This window comes from Erithacus rubecula (assembly GCF_903797595.1).
Source record: "Erithacus rubecula genome assembly, chromosome: 22".
Lineage (NCBI taxonomy): Eukaryota > Metazoa > Chordata > Aves > Passeriformes > Muscicapidae > Erithacus > Erithacus rubecula.
Genome location: NC_136674.1, coordinates 9569324 through 9587400, shown reverse-complemented (window position 1 = coordinate 9587400; position 18077 = coordinate 9569324). Strand labels below are relative to the sequence as shown.

At 49.9% G+C, this 18077-nt stretch overlaps 2 protein-coding genes across 2 annotated transcripts in view; one reads left to right on the top strand and one right to left on the bottom strand.

Moving 5' to 3' along the window:
* Positions 1-7371, top strand: part of LOC306811325 (S-adenosyl-L-methionine-dependent tRNA 4-demethylwyosine synthase TYW1-like) — a 396352-nt gene extending 388981 nt beyond the window's left edge. Inside the window, exon 15 of the mRNA XM_079324920.1 lies at positions 6868-7371. Coding sequence (XP_079181046.1) covers positions 6868-7113 — 246 coding nt within the window. The 3' untranslated portion in view covers positions 7114-7371. The remainder of the gene's footprint in view (positions 1-6867) is intronic.
* GALNT17 (polypeptide N-acetylgalactosaminyltransferase 17) overlaps positions 1-18077 on the bottom strand; it is a 203297-nt gene that overhangs the window by 100329 nt on the left and 84891 nt on the right. The window contains exons 4-5 of the mRNA XM_079324921.1: positions 15107-15281; positions 12603-12800 (exon numbers count right to left, since the gene is read on the bottom strand). Coding sequence (XP_079181047.1) covers positions 12603-12800; positions 15107-15281 — 373 coding nt within the window. The remainder of the gene's footprint in view (positions 1-12602; positions 12801-15106; positions 15282-18077) is intronic.

The window sequence follows — 18077 nt, the reverse complement described above, 5'->3', positions numbered from 1 at the left end:
ACTTGGGTCTCTCACTGGTTTTGCTTTCAAAATCATCACAGACTGAGAGAGTAAACCTGAGCCTCCCTCCCTGCAGGCACTGATGAATCTCTGTGGAGGCTCTCTGCATGTGGGGCCCACCCTATGCATTTTCCAATCACCAATCTTCCTCCTAAGCCAGGTCTTCCATTCAGACCTGTTTGCTGCAGCTACAGAACTCTGAGGTCTTGTGGCAGCACACAAAAACACTGACAGATGTTCACCTGAATATTTCATGTCTTCTTTTCCCCTCCCAAAGTACTTTTTCCTGAAGGGAAAGCACAGAGAATGCAGAAAGGAGGGAAAGGACACACCAGACTGGTGTCCAGCCAGATCTGTGGGCTGTGCTGGGCCAATGCCATGCCAGACCAGCACTAATGCCCAGACACCTGCAAATTTAAACCAGGCCTAAAGGAGGGAGGGGATGGGCTACAGGGCTGCCCTCCCCAGGCAGAGGAGCCCAGAGCAGCCCCAGCCCCCTCACAGACACCCCATTTCTCTGTTCCCTGTGGCAGCCCCATGTCCCCAGCAGAGCTGAGTGTGCCCAGGCATCAATGGGAGCAGACCCAGCTCAGAGCAGCCCAAGCTGAGTGCTCTGAGTGCTCATTAGCAAGGAGCTCATGCTCTGAGCAGCAGAGCAGCTCCAAGGCACCAGGGATGGGAGCACAGTGCTCATTAAACACAAGGGACCCACACAGGGCATGGAGCTGCAACAGCACAGCCTCAGCCAGAGCTGCTCCCAGAGCTGCTCACACTGCTCTGAAACAGAATTTCACTCTGCCCAGGTCCTCTCAGGGCTGCAAGCACAGAGGGTTTCTGATCTGGAGAGCCCAGGAATCCTCATGAGCTATGAGGACTCCCCCCAGCTCATGGCCCCTCCAGGGAGGGATCAGACCCCTGAGGGAAAGGGGTGCCTGGTGGGGAGGGGGAGCAGGGATGATCCAACACCTCACCAAGCCCTGCAGGATGAGCAGAGCTGATGCTCCTCTGTAAATGGGGAAAAAATCCTACAAATGGGCTTCTGTGGCTAGGCAACCCTGAGCCAGCCCCAGCTATGTCATTTCCAGGCACTGACAGGATCTGGAGCATCAAAAAACAACAATTAAAACATGTTCCTGGGTGATCTCACTTCCATATGAATGCCAAAAGTGCCCTGGCAGTGGGGCAGTCCACCAGTAGTTAAGCTGGGCTTTGCAGGAGCCCAGCAGGAACTCCCCCAAGGGCCAGTGTGGGTGCAGAAAAGAGCAAATCCCAGCTTGGGAGTGGCTCATCCCCAAAGGTGAGGAGGGGAAAGGATGGGTGCACCCACAGGTAATGGAATCCCAGAATGGTTTGGGTTGGGAGGAACCTGAAAGATCATCTCATTCCACACACTTCCACTGTCCCAGCTGCTCCCAGCCCTGTCCAGCCAGGCCTTGGGCACTGCCAGGGATCCAGGGGCAGCCACAGCTGCTCTGGGCACCCTGTGCCAGGGCTGCCCCAATCACAGAGTGGAATTCACTCCCAATATCCCATCTAAAGCTACACTCAGGTTAATGCCACCTGCCTTGTCCTGTCACTACAGGTCCTTGTCCCTCTCCAGTTCTCCTGCAGCTCCTTCAGGCCCTGCAAGGTCACACTGATTTCACCCCAAAGCTTCTCCTCTCCAGCTGAACACCCCCAGCTCTCCCAGCAGAGCTGCTCCATCCTCTGCTCATCCTGGAGCCTCCTCTGGGCTCCTCCAGCAGCTCCAGCTCCTGCCTGTGCAAATGGGGTCCCAGGGACCATCAGGACCTTGCCAACTGCTCTCCCCCAAATTCCCCTCCTGCAGATTTCCAAACCCCTGGTGGGAAGCTGGGATGAGGGGAGGTGGCTGTGGCTGGCTGGGTTTGCTGACACTGCAGGAGCACCAGGACAGCATCCCTCAGGAGGGCACAGCTCAGACTCTCCAGGACACAGCTGGGCTCTGGGCAGGGAGCAGGGAGGGAGTGGGAATTTATACAACTCCTGTGCCCCAAGCTGGGAGCTCCCAGAGCATCCAGCACTGCTGCAGCCCGTGAGGATGAGAGCAGGGATCCATTTCTCCTCTAATTCAATCCAGCCCCGTTTATGCACCACTGACTGCAAAGGACAGTGAATTAAAGTGCACATGAAAGGAAATCATCGCCCTCAGCACTGGCTCTCAAACACTCTTTAAAGGCTGTTTGATGAAGGGCTGCTCTGCTGTGGCACCCAGCACCATTAGCACTTCTTTGTTTTCAGTCCCCACCTCCAAAGTCATTAAATACTTGCTTTCTAATGAAAATTGATTGGTTTTGGCCAATAAATCACTTAAAAGCCATCTGCCAATGGAAAAAAAAATTTAAAGAGCCAAATTCCCCCAATTCCTCTTTGAATATTTCTCTCCTCTGCTTTGGATTTAGAGGGGAAAATATGTTTGGATAATCCATCAACAGAAGCTTTCTCCTGGGAAGTGTGAACAGACCAGAGAAAAGCTCAGCTTGGCTTTGACTTCAAAAATCACTTCATGGACCACTCAGAAACAATTCAGGCACCAGGGTATGAGCTCAGAATATTGCTGCTGCCCCAGATTGGTTTGTTTTCATTAATAAGATTATTGCAGTGAAAACAGGCTCTCTGAAGCTTAATTTTCCTAGCAATTGTTAAATAATTCAATACCCATCTTTTCTGTCTCTTTAATGCCTCTGAGAAATGAAAACCCTTCACAAATTAAAGGCCAAATCCTGTTTACTCTTTCCATTTCTAAAGCAACTCTGACATCAAATAAAGGCTGTTTTTGTGACTTGGCCTCAGATTAAAGTTCTGTCAGTGCAAGTATATTTTATTTTTTCAACCAGGAGCATAATTTTTTTTTTATTTTTAATCAAAATAACTCTCTTATGCAAAGCTCTACAAATACAAAAGCAAACACTTCCAGTGTGGCCAGTGTGGTTTTCTTCATAAAAATGGATTACATGAACATTTTCTACCAATAAACTGCAGCTCCAGGAAGGAGAATTTGCTCCCTTGCCTGTAACTCTGTGCTGAAGGGATGAGCCAGAGGTTCAATGTCCCTGCCCAGTTTTCAAGGCCCTTCAGGGAGAAGCTGGGCTTGACTGGTGCTTGAAGGAAGATTTTAAGTTTTAACTTTAAGCAGTAACACTTGTGATTTGGCCAAGAATGATGGTTTTGTAGAATCACAGAATATGCTGAGCTGGAAGGACCCACAGGATCACTGATCTAACTCCTGGCCCTGCACAGACACCAACAACCCAACCACAACAAAACTATCTGCTGTCCCTCCTTTGGATGCTCTCCAGTAACTTTGGATCTGTCTTACACTGCCCCAAACTGCCCCCAGTGCAGAACAGAGTGGGACAATCCCACCCAGCAAACCTTTAAAAAGTGTCCCATGGTTCCCAGAATGGTGATGGCATTTGCACCATCATCAAAAAGCAAACAAGGGCTGCCTGCATTTATTTTCATCCAGGAATCACTGGAACAGCCAAGGAACCCCCAAATTACTTTCCTGACTCCAGACAGCCCCTTCTCTGTGTGCTGGGTTGCTGTGTCCAGCAATGTGAATTCTGTCCCATCTGCTGACCCGGGTGGGGCAGTGCCCCTGATCTCCTGGCACATATTCTCTGCTCATGGGCCATCTTTAAACCAGCTGGGCAATCATCTTTATCTTTCCACAGCCCATCCTCCCTCCAGGAGATATCTCCTGTTCATGGCCACTGAGTCCCAGTGCATGACTGATAAAATTCCATCATCCCACTGGGAGATGCTCCAGCCAGGGCAGGAGCCAAGCCTTTCCTACCCAGAGAAAAACTGACATTTTGGACACCAAGGCACCTTCTTTCCACTGGATTCCAGAGGAAAGCCAGACCTTTCCACATCATCCCTGCACCTTCAGAGGAAACTGCACCTTCTCCAGGAGCACTGCTCCAGCTGAGCCACATCTGCCACTGCAGGAGGATGCAGCACCATGGAATGGGACTGTGCCACCACCCTGACTGACTGACGAGTGTCAGCTTGGATTCTGACTCTAGCAGGATTTGGGACTGTTCTCTGTAATACTGTATTTCTATTTTAATTTTCCCAGTAAAGAACGGTTATTCCTAATTCTCATATTTTTGCCTGAGTGCCCCTTAATTTCAAAATTATAATAACTTGGAGGGAAGGGGTTTACATTCTCCATTTCAAAGAGAAGTTTCTGACTTTATTGGCAGACAGCTGTCCTTCAAACCAGGACACTCAGACAAAACAGGGAAATGTTTTGGTGACAAGTCCCACCAAAGCTGGGCAGTGCTCCAGGAGTTCCACCTGCACCAAGCTGGCCTGAAGGTTCAGCACGCAAGGATGGATCTCCCCCATTCCAGCAAAGGCACAGCCTTCCCTGGGGCAGATATCTAACACTGAACCCAAACTCCAGCCCCAAATGTCCCACCCAAAGAGGGTCCAAAGCTGCTTTTTCAAGGTCACTTGGCCAAAGCAGCCGGGGTGAGCCCAGGTCCCTCTGCTGTGTCCCTGTGACAGCACTGAGGTGACTCTGATGACAGCTCTGCCCTGACACTGGGGAGTTGCAGAAACACACACCCTCCACTCCTAAAGCTTTCCCTAATTTACAGAAGAATACCAAAGCTTTGGGCCCTCTCCCAAACCCTGGGGCTTGGTGGGGACCTTGCCAGGTTTCAGCAAGGTTTGAATCTTCTGCTCTGGATGCAGCCAGTCCTGAGCAGAGTCTTGCAGGAGCACACAGACCTGGGAGGAGAGGCAGCCCTGCCATCCAGGGAGAGCTGGCTCACCATGGGCTGCTGCCAGCCAGCTCCAGCTGCACAAACCTCAGCTGCACCCTCAGCTGAGGCTCTCCAGGCAAGGACATCAATCTGCTCATCTTGTAAAACCTGACACCATCACAAATTATTACACAGCCTTCTTTTACACTTGGCACTAAATTAGGTGACATTAAAAACCAGCAGATGAAGAATTCCTCATAAAGAGGCCCAACAGCAGCAACCTGAGCTCCAACATGTCCATGGCAGCTTTCTCACACCACAGGGAATCTCTGGGAAGTTTAAGAGCTTCAAATTAGCACACCAGGGAGTGAAAGTCACTTTGTGCAGCCAGTTGAGGATCACTCCTCCCAGAACCGTTAACATAAAAATCGAGAAAGTCAATTAAAATTTTTACTATGTGGCCTCAAATCATCCCCAAAAACCTCTCAGCACTAAAAGGAAAGCCCAAACTGAGAACACTAAAAAGGTTCTTGCTGGAGTACTTTAGAAGCTGATAAAGCACTTGATGGTTTTAATTTAATCTGCAGCTGGATGACAAAGTTATTGAGGTTGTGATTCTGACCTAAATCTTCCATCTCCTATATGCCGAGCTCAATCAAGACTGACACTAATTAAACGAAAAAACAAAAAAAAATCCTTAAATTTCTTCTCTACAAGGCCAGGTTGGACACAGCTTGGAGCAGCCTGGGATGGTTAAAGGTGTCCATGGCAGGGGGTGGAATGAGATGAGCTTTAAGGTCCCTTCCAACCCAAAATATTCTATGATTCTGCAATTATTCTGTTATTTGTTTTCAAGTTTTCAGAAACCTTCATTATCCATGGCAGCCAGGAGTGATCAAACCTTAGGTTTCAGCTTCACATCCCTGGAAGCACAAGTCTCCAGGAGCTAGGGGTGGATGGGCCTGATTTGCTGAGGTGTTTGCAGAACAAGGTGTTTGCAGCAGCTCTTCCCAGAACCACCCACCAAACCTTGCCTGGAGAAGAGCCACAGAATCCCAGAAGGATCTGCATTGGGAGGGACCTTAAAGCTCATCTCATTCCACCCCTGCCATGTCAGGGGCACCTTCCACTGTCCCAGGCTGGCCTGGGACAAATCCAAGTTGTTCCCATGCTGGACCAAGGTATGGCCCAAAGGACTTTTGCTGGAGATGATGCTGAGCCCTGCCATGAACTGCAACCAGTGCAGGGATGGAGGAGAAGCAGACTTCAAGGGAGATAAAAGTATCTGAGTGGCCAACACAGAGTTTTGGTCTCCTTGACCTGCTCAAGGAGAGCAGCTCCAGAGCCTGGGGAGGATCATCAGTGCCAGCATTTTATCTTCCTGTTTCATTTAAATTTTATCATTTTAATTTAAGTTTTATATGTAGCCACTGAAGAGCTCCATGAGCATTCTGCAGCCATTGGGACATTTCCATCCCATCCCACCCTATCCCATCCCACCCTATCCCATCCCACCCTATCCCATCCCACCCTATCCCATCCCACCCTATCCCATCCCACCCTATCCCATCCCACCCTATCCCATCCCATCCCATCCCATCCCATCCCATCCCATCCCATCCCATCCCATCCCATCCCATCCCATCCCATCCCATCCCATCCCATCCCATCCCATCCCATCCCATCCCATCCCATCCCATCCCATCCCATCCCATCCCATCCCTCTAAGCAAACACCTGACACTAGCATCTTCTCACACATTCCAGGTGAGGTTTCCAAAAACAAATTCTGATTTCACCAACCCATATTTTCCCCTCAACTTCAAAATCCCAGGGGACTGAGAACATTTTAAACCATCTTCACACAGAATCAGGAATCTTCCTGCAGTTTGGAGATGTTAAAGCCAGAAAGAATAAATATAAATAAAGAACATTCAGCATTTTGTACAAATGCCTCAAGATGTTTTTTCAAAACAAACCAACAGAAATATTCTGAAAGTTCTGCCTTTTCCTCACACCTGTGTCCAGCAGTTTGCACCATCCCTGAGTTGTCTTTTGCCACCTTGAGCACTCCAGTGCTGGTGAATTTTTTTATAAGAGTTTAAGCAAACCTCTCTGAATCTCTCATTGAGGGTGTGACGTACACTCTGCTAACCCTGCAAGGGTGGGGATGTGCCCAGGAACACCTTGTCCCAGGCCTGGGGATCCTCTTCCATCATTTTATGGCAGTAGAGGTTATTCCCAAGAGCTCTAATCCTCTGGCTATTTCAGAGTTTATACAAATCTGTGTGCACAGGAGTTTCAGGCTGTTACAATGGCCTGAAAGAAGTCTTAGAGGTTGGACTAAAAGAGGAAAGGAACTACAATTATTTAATTAAAATAAAGAAAGCACTGAGTCTTTGGGCTCTTAGACACCATCATGGGATGATGGCTGCAAGAAGCCCCACAGAAGAATCAATAGTTAGTGGTCTCTGGAATGAATAAATAAATATAAAAATGATCCCACCACAAATTCCTAATGACCTACCCCAAATGAAAGCCCAGCACCAGAGAGGGACAGTTCAGCACCACCTGAGCTCTGTGACTGAGGAATAATGAAACACAAATATCTTGCCAAGCAGCAGAACCTTCTCTCCACTCCTACATTCAATAACCTAAGACCCCCATCATTCCCCCACCTGAAAATGATGAAATTTGCTCTTTCCTAGGTACACTGCAAGAGCAAATTCATCAACATTTGTGAGGCTGAGACAGCAGGTAATTGGGTGGGTTAATTAACATTATTTTAATCTTTGTTAAAAAACCCCAAACCTATCAGCCCTTCTATTCTTTCACAATCCATAACTCTCAAACCTCGTTTCCTCCTCACAATGATCTTAATTCTAATTAAATGAGCTTTTATCTTGCAGCACCAGTAAAGATGAAGTGCCACATAAAACATCTGCAGTGTAGCCCTGTCCAAAGTCCAGTTTAACCTAAAAGCTGGCTCCCAGCTGCTCCTGTGCCTGGCAGACTTGGAAAGAGGATCCTTGTCATCCCTGGAGCCACCTGAGGCTTCTCCAGCCCCTGCACCTGATGGGGTTTTCACCAAGGGAGTCCCTCAGCCTCTGCCTCCTCTGCTCTGCACAGCAACTGTGGAAAATGCACAGAGAAAGCCAGGAAATGCATTTTATTGTAAATAACCCAATCTATCCAGGGTGGTGGTGAAGTGTTCAAAAAAAGAGATGTGGCATCTCACAATGTGGTTTGGGGGCACCTGGTCAGGGGCTGGACTTGAGGGTCTTGGGGAGCTTTTCCACCCTCAGTGGCTCTGATTTCAGTGACAGCAGGAGCCAGGCAGCAAAACTCTGGGTTTCACAAGCCCTGCCAGCAGAAAAATGTGTCCATTCCCATTTCCTGCTCAGGTGAGTGTCCCTCAGCCCCAGGGCTGCTCAGTAGGCACTCAGTGCTCCTGGATGAGACCAGGGCCAGGAGAACATTTCACTGTTGGCCCCTGGAGCCATCAGCACCCCTCAGCTGTAATCACAAATCCTGGGGCTGCCCCTGAAGCACCATCAGCACATGGAACCATCCATCATCCAGATCTCAGCAGCTTTTTGCCCAAAGCTTTTTGCCCCAAAGCATCTCATGTTCTGCCAATGGGAAATAAATAATCCCTGAAGATGCTAAAAAGCTGGATCCCACCATCAGACCAGCCCCTCAATCTGCTGTTTCACAGCATCTCCAAAGACCTCCCCTGGATTTCCACAGGACTCTGAAGGGATCAGCTTTCTTCATTTTTCATGGCCTCACAAGTTTCCTGGACCCTCAGCAAGCTCTGATCAATTAATAACTGGATAAATCCTGGCTACATCTGTACAGCAAAGCCCATCCAGGCATGGGCTGCAGGCACAGACCCCCTCAGCACCAGGAAATCCCACCAGCTCTGCAGAAGCTCACTCTGGTTGGGAACAAGACCTCTGTGATGACCATTTTAAATGTCATTTTCTGTCTGCCTCTTCTGGGAGAGCTAATTCAGACATGATCCATTACCCTGTAATCACAATTTTATCTCCTGCACAGAGCTAGGCAGAGTCTGGCAAGGAAAGCCTGGCTGTGAAACCAGGCCCAGCTAGTGCTGAGATTGGGGGGATCTTTGGTGTATCAGCATTTTAAATGTTAAGGTGACAAAAATACAATGCAAATGTATTGCAGACCCCAGGTATTACAGCATTGCTCCCACGGATTAAGGAAAGCTATTTCTTGCAGGATATGACTGGATAAAGGAGCCTGGAGACAGTTTGAGACTGGGCCATATTTTAGATGAATCTCATTTCAAAGAGGCCATCAGCTCTCTGCTTGGATAATCATACCTGGGAATCAGCCATGAGAGAAAATTGCCCCAAAACATTCCCATATTCTGTTTCCAGCCCCCACTGAATGTATTTGGTCACTTGTGAGCTCACAGGGCTGGAGCAGCTCTGGTGGGCAGGGAATTCCTGCTGGGGCTGCCACAGTCCCCATGCACCAAGAATAAACCCAAAAATAGGGAATAAACTGCTTTACTTCACTCCCACCTTTTTATCCTAAAATATCTCTTAAAAACTAATGTACCTCTGTATGCTGTAATTTCCAAATTTCCTCTAATCCCATGCATAATTACATGGAGCACTGCACTGCTATCCCTCCATGCAAACATTGCTGCAAAGTGCAGGATTTTCAGAGCATTGTGTGACAAAGAAATAACTGCAGTCATTATTCCTGGTCTGTGTGTGGGTACACAATGGGACAGCACGTGTCATTAGCTTCCTGTTGGGGACACTGCCCATTTATCTTTCTCCTAATCCTCCCCCAGTGCCTGCTAACTGTGTTATTTCAGTAGTTTAATACTGAGCATGGCTGGGAGGTTCCTGGGGTTCAGGGCTGTGTCCTTCCCCCAGCTCCCTCAAGCCCCCTGAGCAGCAGAATCCACATCTCAATGCCTTCAACACAACCCAGGAGTCTCCAGAGCCCTGCTCTGATCTCTTTCTCATGTCCCCTCCACTCAGCAGTGCTCAGAGCTGGGCAGAGCCCTGGGATTCCCTGGCTGTGGATGCCAGGGGGATAATGGGGCATCCCCTGCTGCAGGGCTGTCTCCAGAGGGGATCTAGGGGTGCACAAAGGTTGTAGGAAGCCCAGATAAAAACCTCCCCCAGCTCCTCCTGCCAGTAACTGTTTGCAATCAGCTGAAATGCAGAATGTGATGCTCAATGTCCTGCCCAGATTTTAGCACCATCCCTACATTTTTTTTTAAAAGACAGAACAACCTAACAGGACCTTCTGGCCAGCAGGAGCCAACTCCCAGAGCAAACATTTCACTTCCAGAGCTGCAGATCAGCAGCAGATCCACCCCAGGCAGACCACCGGTTCTCAGCACCAAAGCAAGGAAAAGAAATGCTGAGATGTGGAGCTGTGTGGAAGTGTCCAACATCCCTGTGAGCCCATTCACTCCTGGCTCATTGAGAACCCTGAACTGGTTCATACTGGGGAGCCTTGGGAAAGACATCCTAAAGAACCAAGATCCTCCAGGTGTAGGTCCTGACCTCCCCACTCCATCTTTTCATGACCACCCAACCCTCCAGCTCCCACAGGGGTTTTCTCAGCTCAGGAACTCCCCAGCTCACCATTCTGTCTTCTCACTTCCCCTCACATCAAACACCTTCCACAAACCAGCCAAACCTCATCTCCCCTGCCACCAAACACCTTCCACAAACAAGCCAAACCTCATCTCCCCTGCCACCAAACACCTTCCACAAACCAGCCAAACCTCATCTCCCCTGCCACCAAACACCTTCCCCAAACCAAAGCTGTCTCTCCCCATGTGGCTCTGCCCCAGCTGGTCCTTTACCCCCTAAGTGCACTGATAGACTCAGACCCCATTCTGTCAGCACAGCAGAGCAGAAGCTGTTGCCAGATCTTTAAATGCCATACTGGGGGGGGTCCAGTTTCCTCAATCACCCCTAGTGAAGGTTTTGAAGCCCAGGGTGGTGTCACAATCACAGGGGACACTCCCTGTGCCAAAGTTTTCCTGTACCTCCCAACTGCACCACTTCAGTTTAATAACAGAGTTGTTTCTTGACTTGTGTATTTACTGACTGAGAAAGGTTTGTCCCAGCAGTGTTGATCCACTTTTATCACCCTCCAGAGGCTGCAGCAGGAGCTGCCAGCACACACTGCTCACACCCCACCTGTAAGGGCTTCTGGATTCCTCAGCTTTGCCTTCTGCATCGCCCAGCCCTACTTTAACAAGTCCAGCAGTCTGAATTTGGTTAAAGTAACTGTTTATTTGTCAAAGCCTTGACTCCTGTCCAGAATAAACTGACTCCAAACTAAATTAATTCCTCCACTGAGGGCTGAATGTGCTACCTAGGACAAGGGAGCCAAAGGAATAACAATAAGTCTCTGTGTGAATGGGACTAGACATAATTTCAGCTTGCAGGGATTATGTCAGTGACCAAAGAGAGCTGTTTGTGTTCAGCATTCCCAGCAGCAGGGATCTGCTCTGTGCCTGAGGACAAGGCTTCTCCAAAGCACCTCAGGATCCAGCTGGATCTGCCCCACCTGGCCAGACACCACCCCTGAGCAGAGAGCACTGTGACATTTGAGGCTGTGATGGGAGAAACTCTGAGCTGTGCACACAGAGCAGCCCCAGCTCCCACCCACAGCCAGCTCTTCCCTCCCCTCCTGCTCCTGTTTTGGGCTCACCCCACCCCTGAAGCCTGGCAGGGCTGGAGCACACTTCAGAGCTGCCAACCCTTCAGCTGGGGTGTTACAACAGCCTGAGACACATTTTTCCAAAGCTGGCCCTGGGAGGAGAGGGACTTTTTATTCAGGAAAACACAGTGTTATGTTTTGTGGATCCACACTCAATGCAGCACACAGGAGCAGTATCCTCATTCCTCGTGGTTTGCACAAACTGAACACTGCAACTGAGGCAAAGCCACTTTGTCACCAGCACTTCAACACAAGCCTGGACAAATCCTCCCCAGTGGGTTTGTTACCAACACCCTTTTCCAAATCCCTGCACCCTCCCAAACCCTCCCTGGCTCATGTCACAGAGCTAGTGAGGGTTATGACATGGTCCCTACCTCTCCAAGGTGGCTTCCTCACTTCATCTTCCTGCATTTTCATAGAACCATGGAATGGCTTGGGTGGGAAGGGACCTTAAAGCCACTGCCACCCCTACCACGGCAGGGACACCTCCCACTGTCCCAGCTGTTCCCAGCCCCATTCCTGGGCACTGCCAGGGATCCAGGGGCAGCCACAGCTGCTCTGGGCACCCTGTGCCAGCCCTGCCCCAATCACAGGGACAATTCCTGCCCAATATCCCACCTAATTCTGCTCTGTCTGAAGCCATTCCCTTTTCCCCTGTCACTGCAGGTGCTTGTGGCACTCTCCAGCTCTCCCACAGGTTCCCTCAGCAGTTGGATGCATCCCTGCATCCCTCAGGGACCAGTGTCCCCAGCCCTGGTCACTGTGTGTCCCCAGCCCCTCTCACCGTGTGTCCCCAGCCCCTCTCACTGTGTGTCCCCAGCCCCTCTCACTGTCCCCAGCCCCTCTCACTGTCCCCAGCCCCTCTCACTGGTGTCCCCAGCCCCTCTCACTGGTGTCCCCAGCCCCCTCACTGTGTCCCCAGCCCCTCTCACTGTGTGTCCCCAGCCCCTCTCACTGTCCCCAGCCCCTCTCACTGGTGTCCCCAGCCCCCTCACTGTGTCCCCAGCCCCTCTCACTGTGTGTCCCCAGCCCCTCTCACTGTCCCCAGCCCCTCTCACTGTGTGTCCCCAGCCCCCTCACTGTGTGCCCCCAGCCCCTCAGTGTCCCCAGCCCGCCCAGTGCCCCCCGGCCGTACCTGATGGGCAGGGAGGGGTCCCCAGCGTCCCACCAGTCCTTGGGGGGGCTGATGTACATGCACCACAGCTCCCAGCTGTAGCCGTGCGCCGAGTTCTCGTAGCGCTGCACCTCGAAGTTGTCCTGCTTGATGTTGTCGATGGAGGGCAGGATCACCCTCTTCCTGTTCTCCTGGATCCGGGAGAGCACGGGCTCTGCCCTGGGGGAAGCACAGCGCAGGGTCACTTCACTGCAGCCTCCTTCCCTTCCTCCCAGGGCCCCACCTAACCCTGCCCCTGTGTCCTGTGCCTCCATCCCTTGTCTGAATCCCCCTCCAGCTTTCCTGGGGGCTGCCTGTGCTGCTGGAATCCACTCAGAGCCTTCTCCTCTCCAGCTGAACACCCCCAACTCCCTCAGCCTGTCCCCACAGCCCTTAGTGTTCCTCCTCTGGACCCACCCCAACAGCTCCATGTCCTTGTGTTGGACAAAAACCTGGTCCACAGGCTGGAAACCTTCCCTTCTGTAAAGCAGGGCCAGGAAGAGTGTGCTTGGCTCAAACCACTCCTGAACTTCCCCCAGACCCCAAAACAGGATACATTCTTGAAAGCAGAACTGTTTGAATGGTCTTTTCTTCCTTGGGATGCCATTTGATGACTCTACAGTTAAAAACTTCATCTGTGGGATGTGTTCAGAGCACAGGGTGTGCTCAGCCTCACCTCTGCAGCTCTGGAGCCAGCTGGGGTCAGTCTGCCCACAGCAGGGGAATTTGGGGGAACTGGTACTCCCAGTGCCCCCAGTAACAGCAGAAGGTGCGAGAGAGGAGAGCCAAGCCCACACTGCAGAAATGCCTCCTCTCCATCCCTAAAAAAGAGCTTCTAGAGCTCAGTCAATGGGAGCACCTCAGTGAATCAGGTGTGAGGATTTAGTGACCAGAGAGAGGAATGTTCAGCTGGGAATACAGACCCCAGCATAACAAACAGCTCCTAAAATACCCCCTTCAGCTGCATTAAAAATTCAGCTGTCATTAAAAAGGATTCAATAGCTGTGAAGAACCCTGCCTTTAACAGCTGCAAATTGGGCTTTTTTGGGGTTGTTACTGTGTTCAAATTCAACACAAGTTTAGCTTCCTCCACCTCCACTTTTCTAAACATGGACCATTTACTTTTTACACTTGGTTAAAGAAAAAAAAAATCCCTTTCAGGCTCCTGTCACGACATAGATTCAAATTTAAGCCACTTGAGCTCAAATGTTTTGAATCTCTCTGAAAAAAAATCCCTATTAAACACCTTTTGCTGCTTCTGCACCTCTGCTCTTATTCCCAGCAGCAAACAAATCAATCCAAAGCATCTTTCCCTCTGGGATCTAGCAAAGGGCACAGAAGTGAGAAACACTTTCTCCTTCATTCCCCTGCTGCCTGAGCTTTTTTTAAACTTGCAGGAATTACTTAAGGCTATGGGAATGGGAAATCATCTTGAAAAATAGAAACAGGGAGCAGGGAAAGTGCATGCACAGGGGGAAAGGAATAGAGAAAGGTTGCAAAGAAAAGTTTTCCTCATCTGTTCCCATCATGCCATTCAATCCACAAGGAGCACAGAAGGATTAACAAGGCAGAGGACTTGTGTGTCATTCTGTAGGTGTTGGAGTCAGTGAGTCAGGGGTCTCTGAATTCTTTAGAGAGAAATCAGAGTGCAGGGATTGAATTAAAGCCTGTGGATGCATTTCAGTATATTAAGCCACTCACACACAAGGTAGAGGTGTAAGTGAAAGTTTTAGGATAAGTAAGTAAATCAGTAAGTTTTAGTGTGAGCTCTAATGCTTTTAATAAGTAAAAGGTTTAGATACCAGAGTGCTAATGTGAGTTCTAGTGAAGGTTGAGAAACACACTGATATTTTCAGGGGAGGCTCCAGGCCCACAGCTGTAGACAGTGTTTAAACATAATGGAGCTCAGTAAGAATATTGCTGACATTTTTCAGATAGAGCAAGACAGGTTGTATGTGCAGTCTATACATAACCTGGGGTGTTAAGGAACTGGAATTCTAACAGGTTAAGGAGTGGTGTCTGAGTTTGTGTCTTGGCTTGTTGGGAAGATCCTATATAAGAGTTGGTATTGGGGAGACTTGGTGCCCTTTGCCATTGCCTTTTCTGCCTTTCCTGCCACTGCTTTTCTTTTTGCTTTTGCTCACCATCATCAGTCAACACCCAAGAAGAAGACTGGAGCTGCTGCAGCACCATCAGCTTCCTGGGACCCTGACAGGAACAGCTTCTGCTTCTGTTTGGGACTTTGTACCAAACCTTAGTGATGTCTGTGACTGTGCCTTTTGAGACTGATGTGCTTCTGCAACAAATAACCTTTTAGCAGCCATTAGGTGCTTTGCTCATTTTAGAACACAACCCAACGAAATTGGTGCCCAGAGCTCCGGAGCTCATTAACCTCACAACTGGTGCCCCGTGTGTGGTCCCTCGCCCATAACCTGGCACACAGGGACACATGCCCTGCCCCAGCCCCCAGCAGGCCCTGCCCCTACCAGCCAGCAGTGAACTCCACGTGGGCGTCGAAGAAGCCGGTGACCTGGCCCGTGGCCGCTTTCCAGCCCTCGATGCGCGCCCGGATCAGCCCCTCGCGCCTCTGGTTCCGCACCACCTTCACCAGCCCCGGGTAGCGCTTGTTGACGTACTCCTCCAGCGGCGCCTTCAGCTCCTCTGGGGACAGGACAGGGACAGGGACGTGGGACAGGGACAGGGCACAGGGACAGGGACATGGGACAGGGCCATGGGACAGGGACAGAGCATGGGACAGAGACAGAGGACAGGGACAGAGCCATGGGACAGGGACAGAGCATGGGACAGAGACAGAGGACAGGGACAGAGCCATGGGACAGGGACATAGTGTGGGACAGGGCCATGGGACAGGGACAGGGCCATGGGACAGGGACAGAGTGTGGGACAGGGACATGGGACAGGGACACAGCCATGAGGGACAAAGCCATGGGACAGAGCCATGGGACAGAGCCATGGGACAGGACAGAGTGTGGGACAGGGACAGAGCCATGGGACAGGGACACAGCCATGGGACAGGGACACAGTTCCCGCTGACACACACCCACCCTGGGCAGGGATTCTGGCAGGATCATTGGGGCCAACACCCCCCTGCACCCACAGAAAGGGACACAATCCCCTGGGTCCATCCATGGACTGAGCACACCCATCTTGGGCAGGGATTGCAGCAGGATCACTGGGGACAACACCCCTGCACCTGCTGAAAGGGACACAATCCCCTGGGTCTATCGACTCCCACCTGACACACCCACCCTGGGCAGGGATTCCAACAGGATCACTGGGGACAACACCCCTGTGTAAACAATAAAGCTCCAAAGACACAAACTCTTGATTAAGGTGTTGGCTTACTACTGATTATCAAGTGGTAATAAGCCCTTAATTAAAGTGTTCGTTTGTTATTGAATGTTCAATCTTAAACTTGTAAAACTTACCTTTTGTTGCATTTTTAAGTGTTAATATCCCTTGATAAGAGTAAGTTAAGAATGCTCTGCTGATCCTGTACTCACATTCCTTCCCATCACTCACCTGTGTCCATGACCCTTTCCACCCACACCTGCTGCTCCCAGAAGAACTTGCACATGAACCACATGCAAGTGAGGAGCCTTTGGTGCAATTTAGACCCCCAAGACAACAAACCAGCATATAACAAAAAGGTAAAAACTCTAACTCTAGCCCAACAGAACCACAGAAAATCATATACTATCAACTGGAGCTGGGTTCCATCCTGTTACCATAATTCCAACAGCCCACAGGCCAAGGGCAGGGAGGGGAGCTTACACTCCTCTGCACTAAAAGAAATAGAACTGAAACACAAAGATGGATGTCACCCATGGACAGTAAACAGCACTCTGATGTCACTGGGTACTACTGGGAGCCAGGGAAAAGCAGCCTTGAAGCCCTGAGTTTCTCAGGCCTTCACAAGGACAGGAATTAGAACAATGATTATGCACCTGCATGATGTGTGAGAGGTGTATGATGCTTTGTAAAAGTGTTTTTGAGGAGGTGTTGCCTTCTTGGACCAATGAGTCTTTTCTATTCTGTTTTGCACAAACTATCCTTTATATATGTGTAGTGTTCTTTAAATAAAGCTCTTTCTCTCTTGCTTCTCCATTACACATGAACTATGTTGTATTATCCTTTTTGCAGCTCTTACAGCCTTAAAATTCAACGCTCTGAACTCCTGGTGGAGGTGTGAGCTGAATGCACTGCTAGAAATGCTGCAAAACCCACCCAAAGTGACTCAAACCACATCAAAACCATGTCTGAGCTTCACTGCCCTCTTCATTCAGTCTCACTGCTGCAGCCTTGGCACTTGCTGTTTGTTTTGCCAGCAGAAAAGTTGAAATTCCCCTTGCTTTTATGAGGGGATGAAAGGGATTCTGGCTTTGTTCAGAAGATGCTCCCACCACGTATCTGGTGTTCACTGCAGCTCATTTCCCTCTGCTGCCCAGCCTGTGTGTGCAGGGCAGGGACCCCAGGGACCTGCAGCCCCAGCACAGGAACCCTCCAGAGCACAGCATTTCATCAAAGACACAGAGGGCTTTGAAGGTGGAAGCAGATGGAAGGTTACAACAAAGGATAAACACCAGAGTGTTCTTCCAGCCCTTTGGAAAAGTGCCAGAGAAACCTTGGTCCATTCAGTGCCTGCTGCACCAGCTCAATGCACAAAGAGAGAGCAGCTCCAAAAGCTCAGCAAAGCCACCAAACACAAACTCTCAACACCATGAAAGCAGCTCCTTAGAGTATCTTTCATCCCTGTGAGGCTTCAGATAGCAGAAAATTTAGATATGATCCGTGACCTCAAATTGTAGTCTACTACCCTTCACTGCACTCTCTATTTCTCTCTCTCTCTATCCAGGACAGAAAATAAAGAGGGGGGGAAAAAAAAAGTCACCATTAATCATCCAGATGATAAAATCCTCGAGACACACGTGCACACATGGGGTCCCACATGAAGGAGACACAGAGTGGAGAGCAGAGGAGTAAACAGCAAGTCTCATCAGCTTTGAAATCTTCAAAGGGAGAGGATTATCTGTTCCCTTCCCTGGCACGCCTCCTCCCAGGCACAGCAAATGTGCTTTCTCCACACTGCCTTTCTGGGATGCTTCCCCTCACATCTCCATTTCCCCAAAGTCTCCTTTCTCTTTTATGCTGAAGTGGGAATAAAAAGAATAAAGCAAATGAGCCCCTTCCTCAATTCAAAGCATCTGCATCACACACATCCATAACTCAGCAACTTCCATTTCATGCTGAGCCACTCAGAGCAAAACCAGGATTTTATGGGGACAACAACTCTCCCAAATGGTTTTAAGGAGACAAAGACACCGATTTTTTTTGACAGATGAAGCCCCACAAGCACAGCACTTGGCATCTCACGTGGCTTTGGCAGCAGGTAAGTCATTAATGCAGCAGACCACTGCACCACAGAGTGATTAAAAC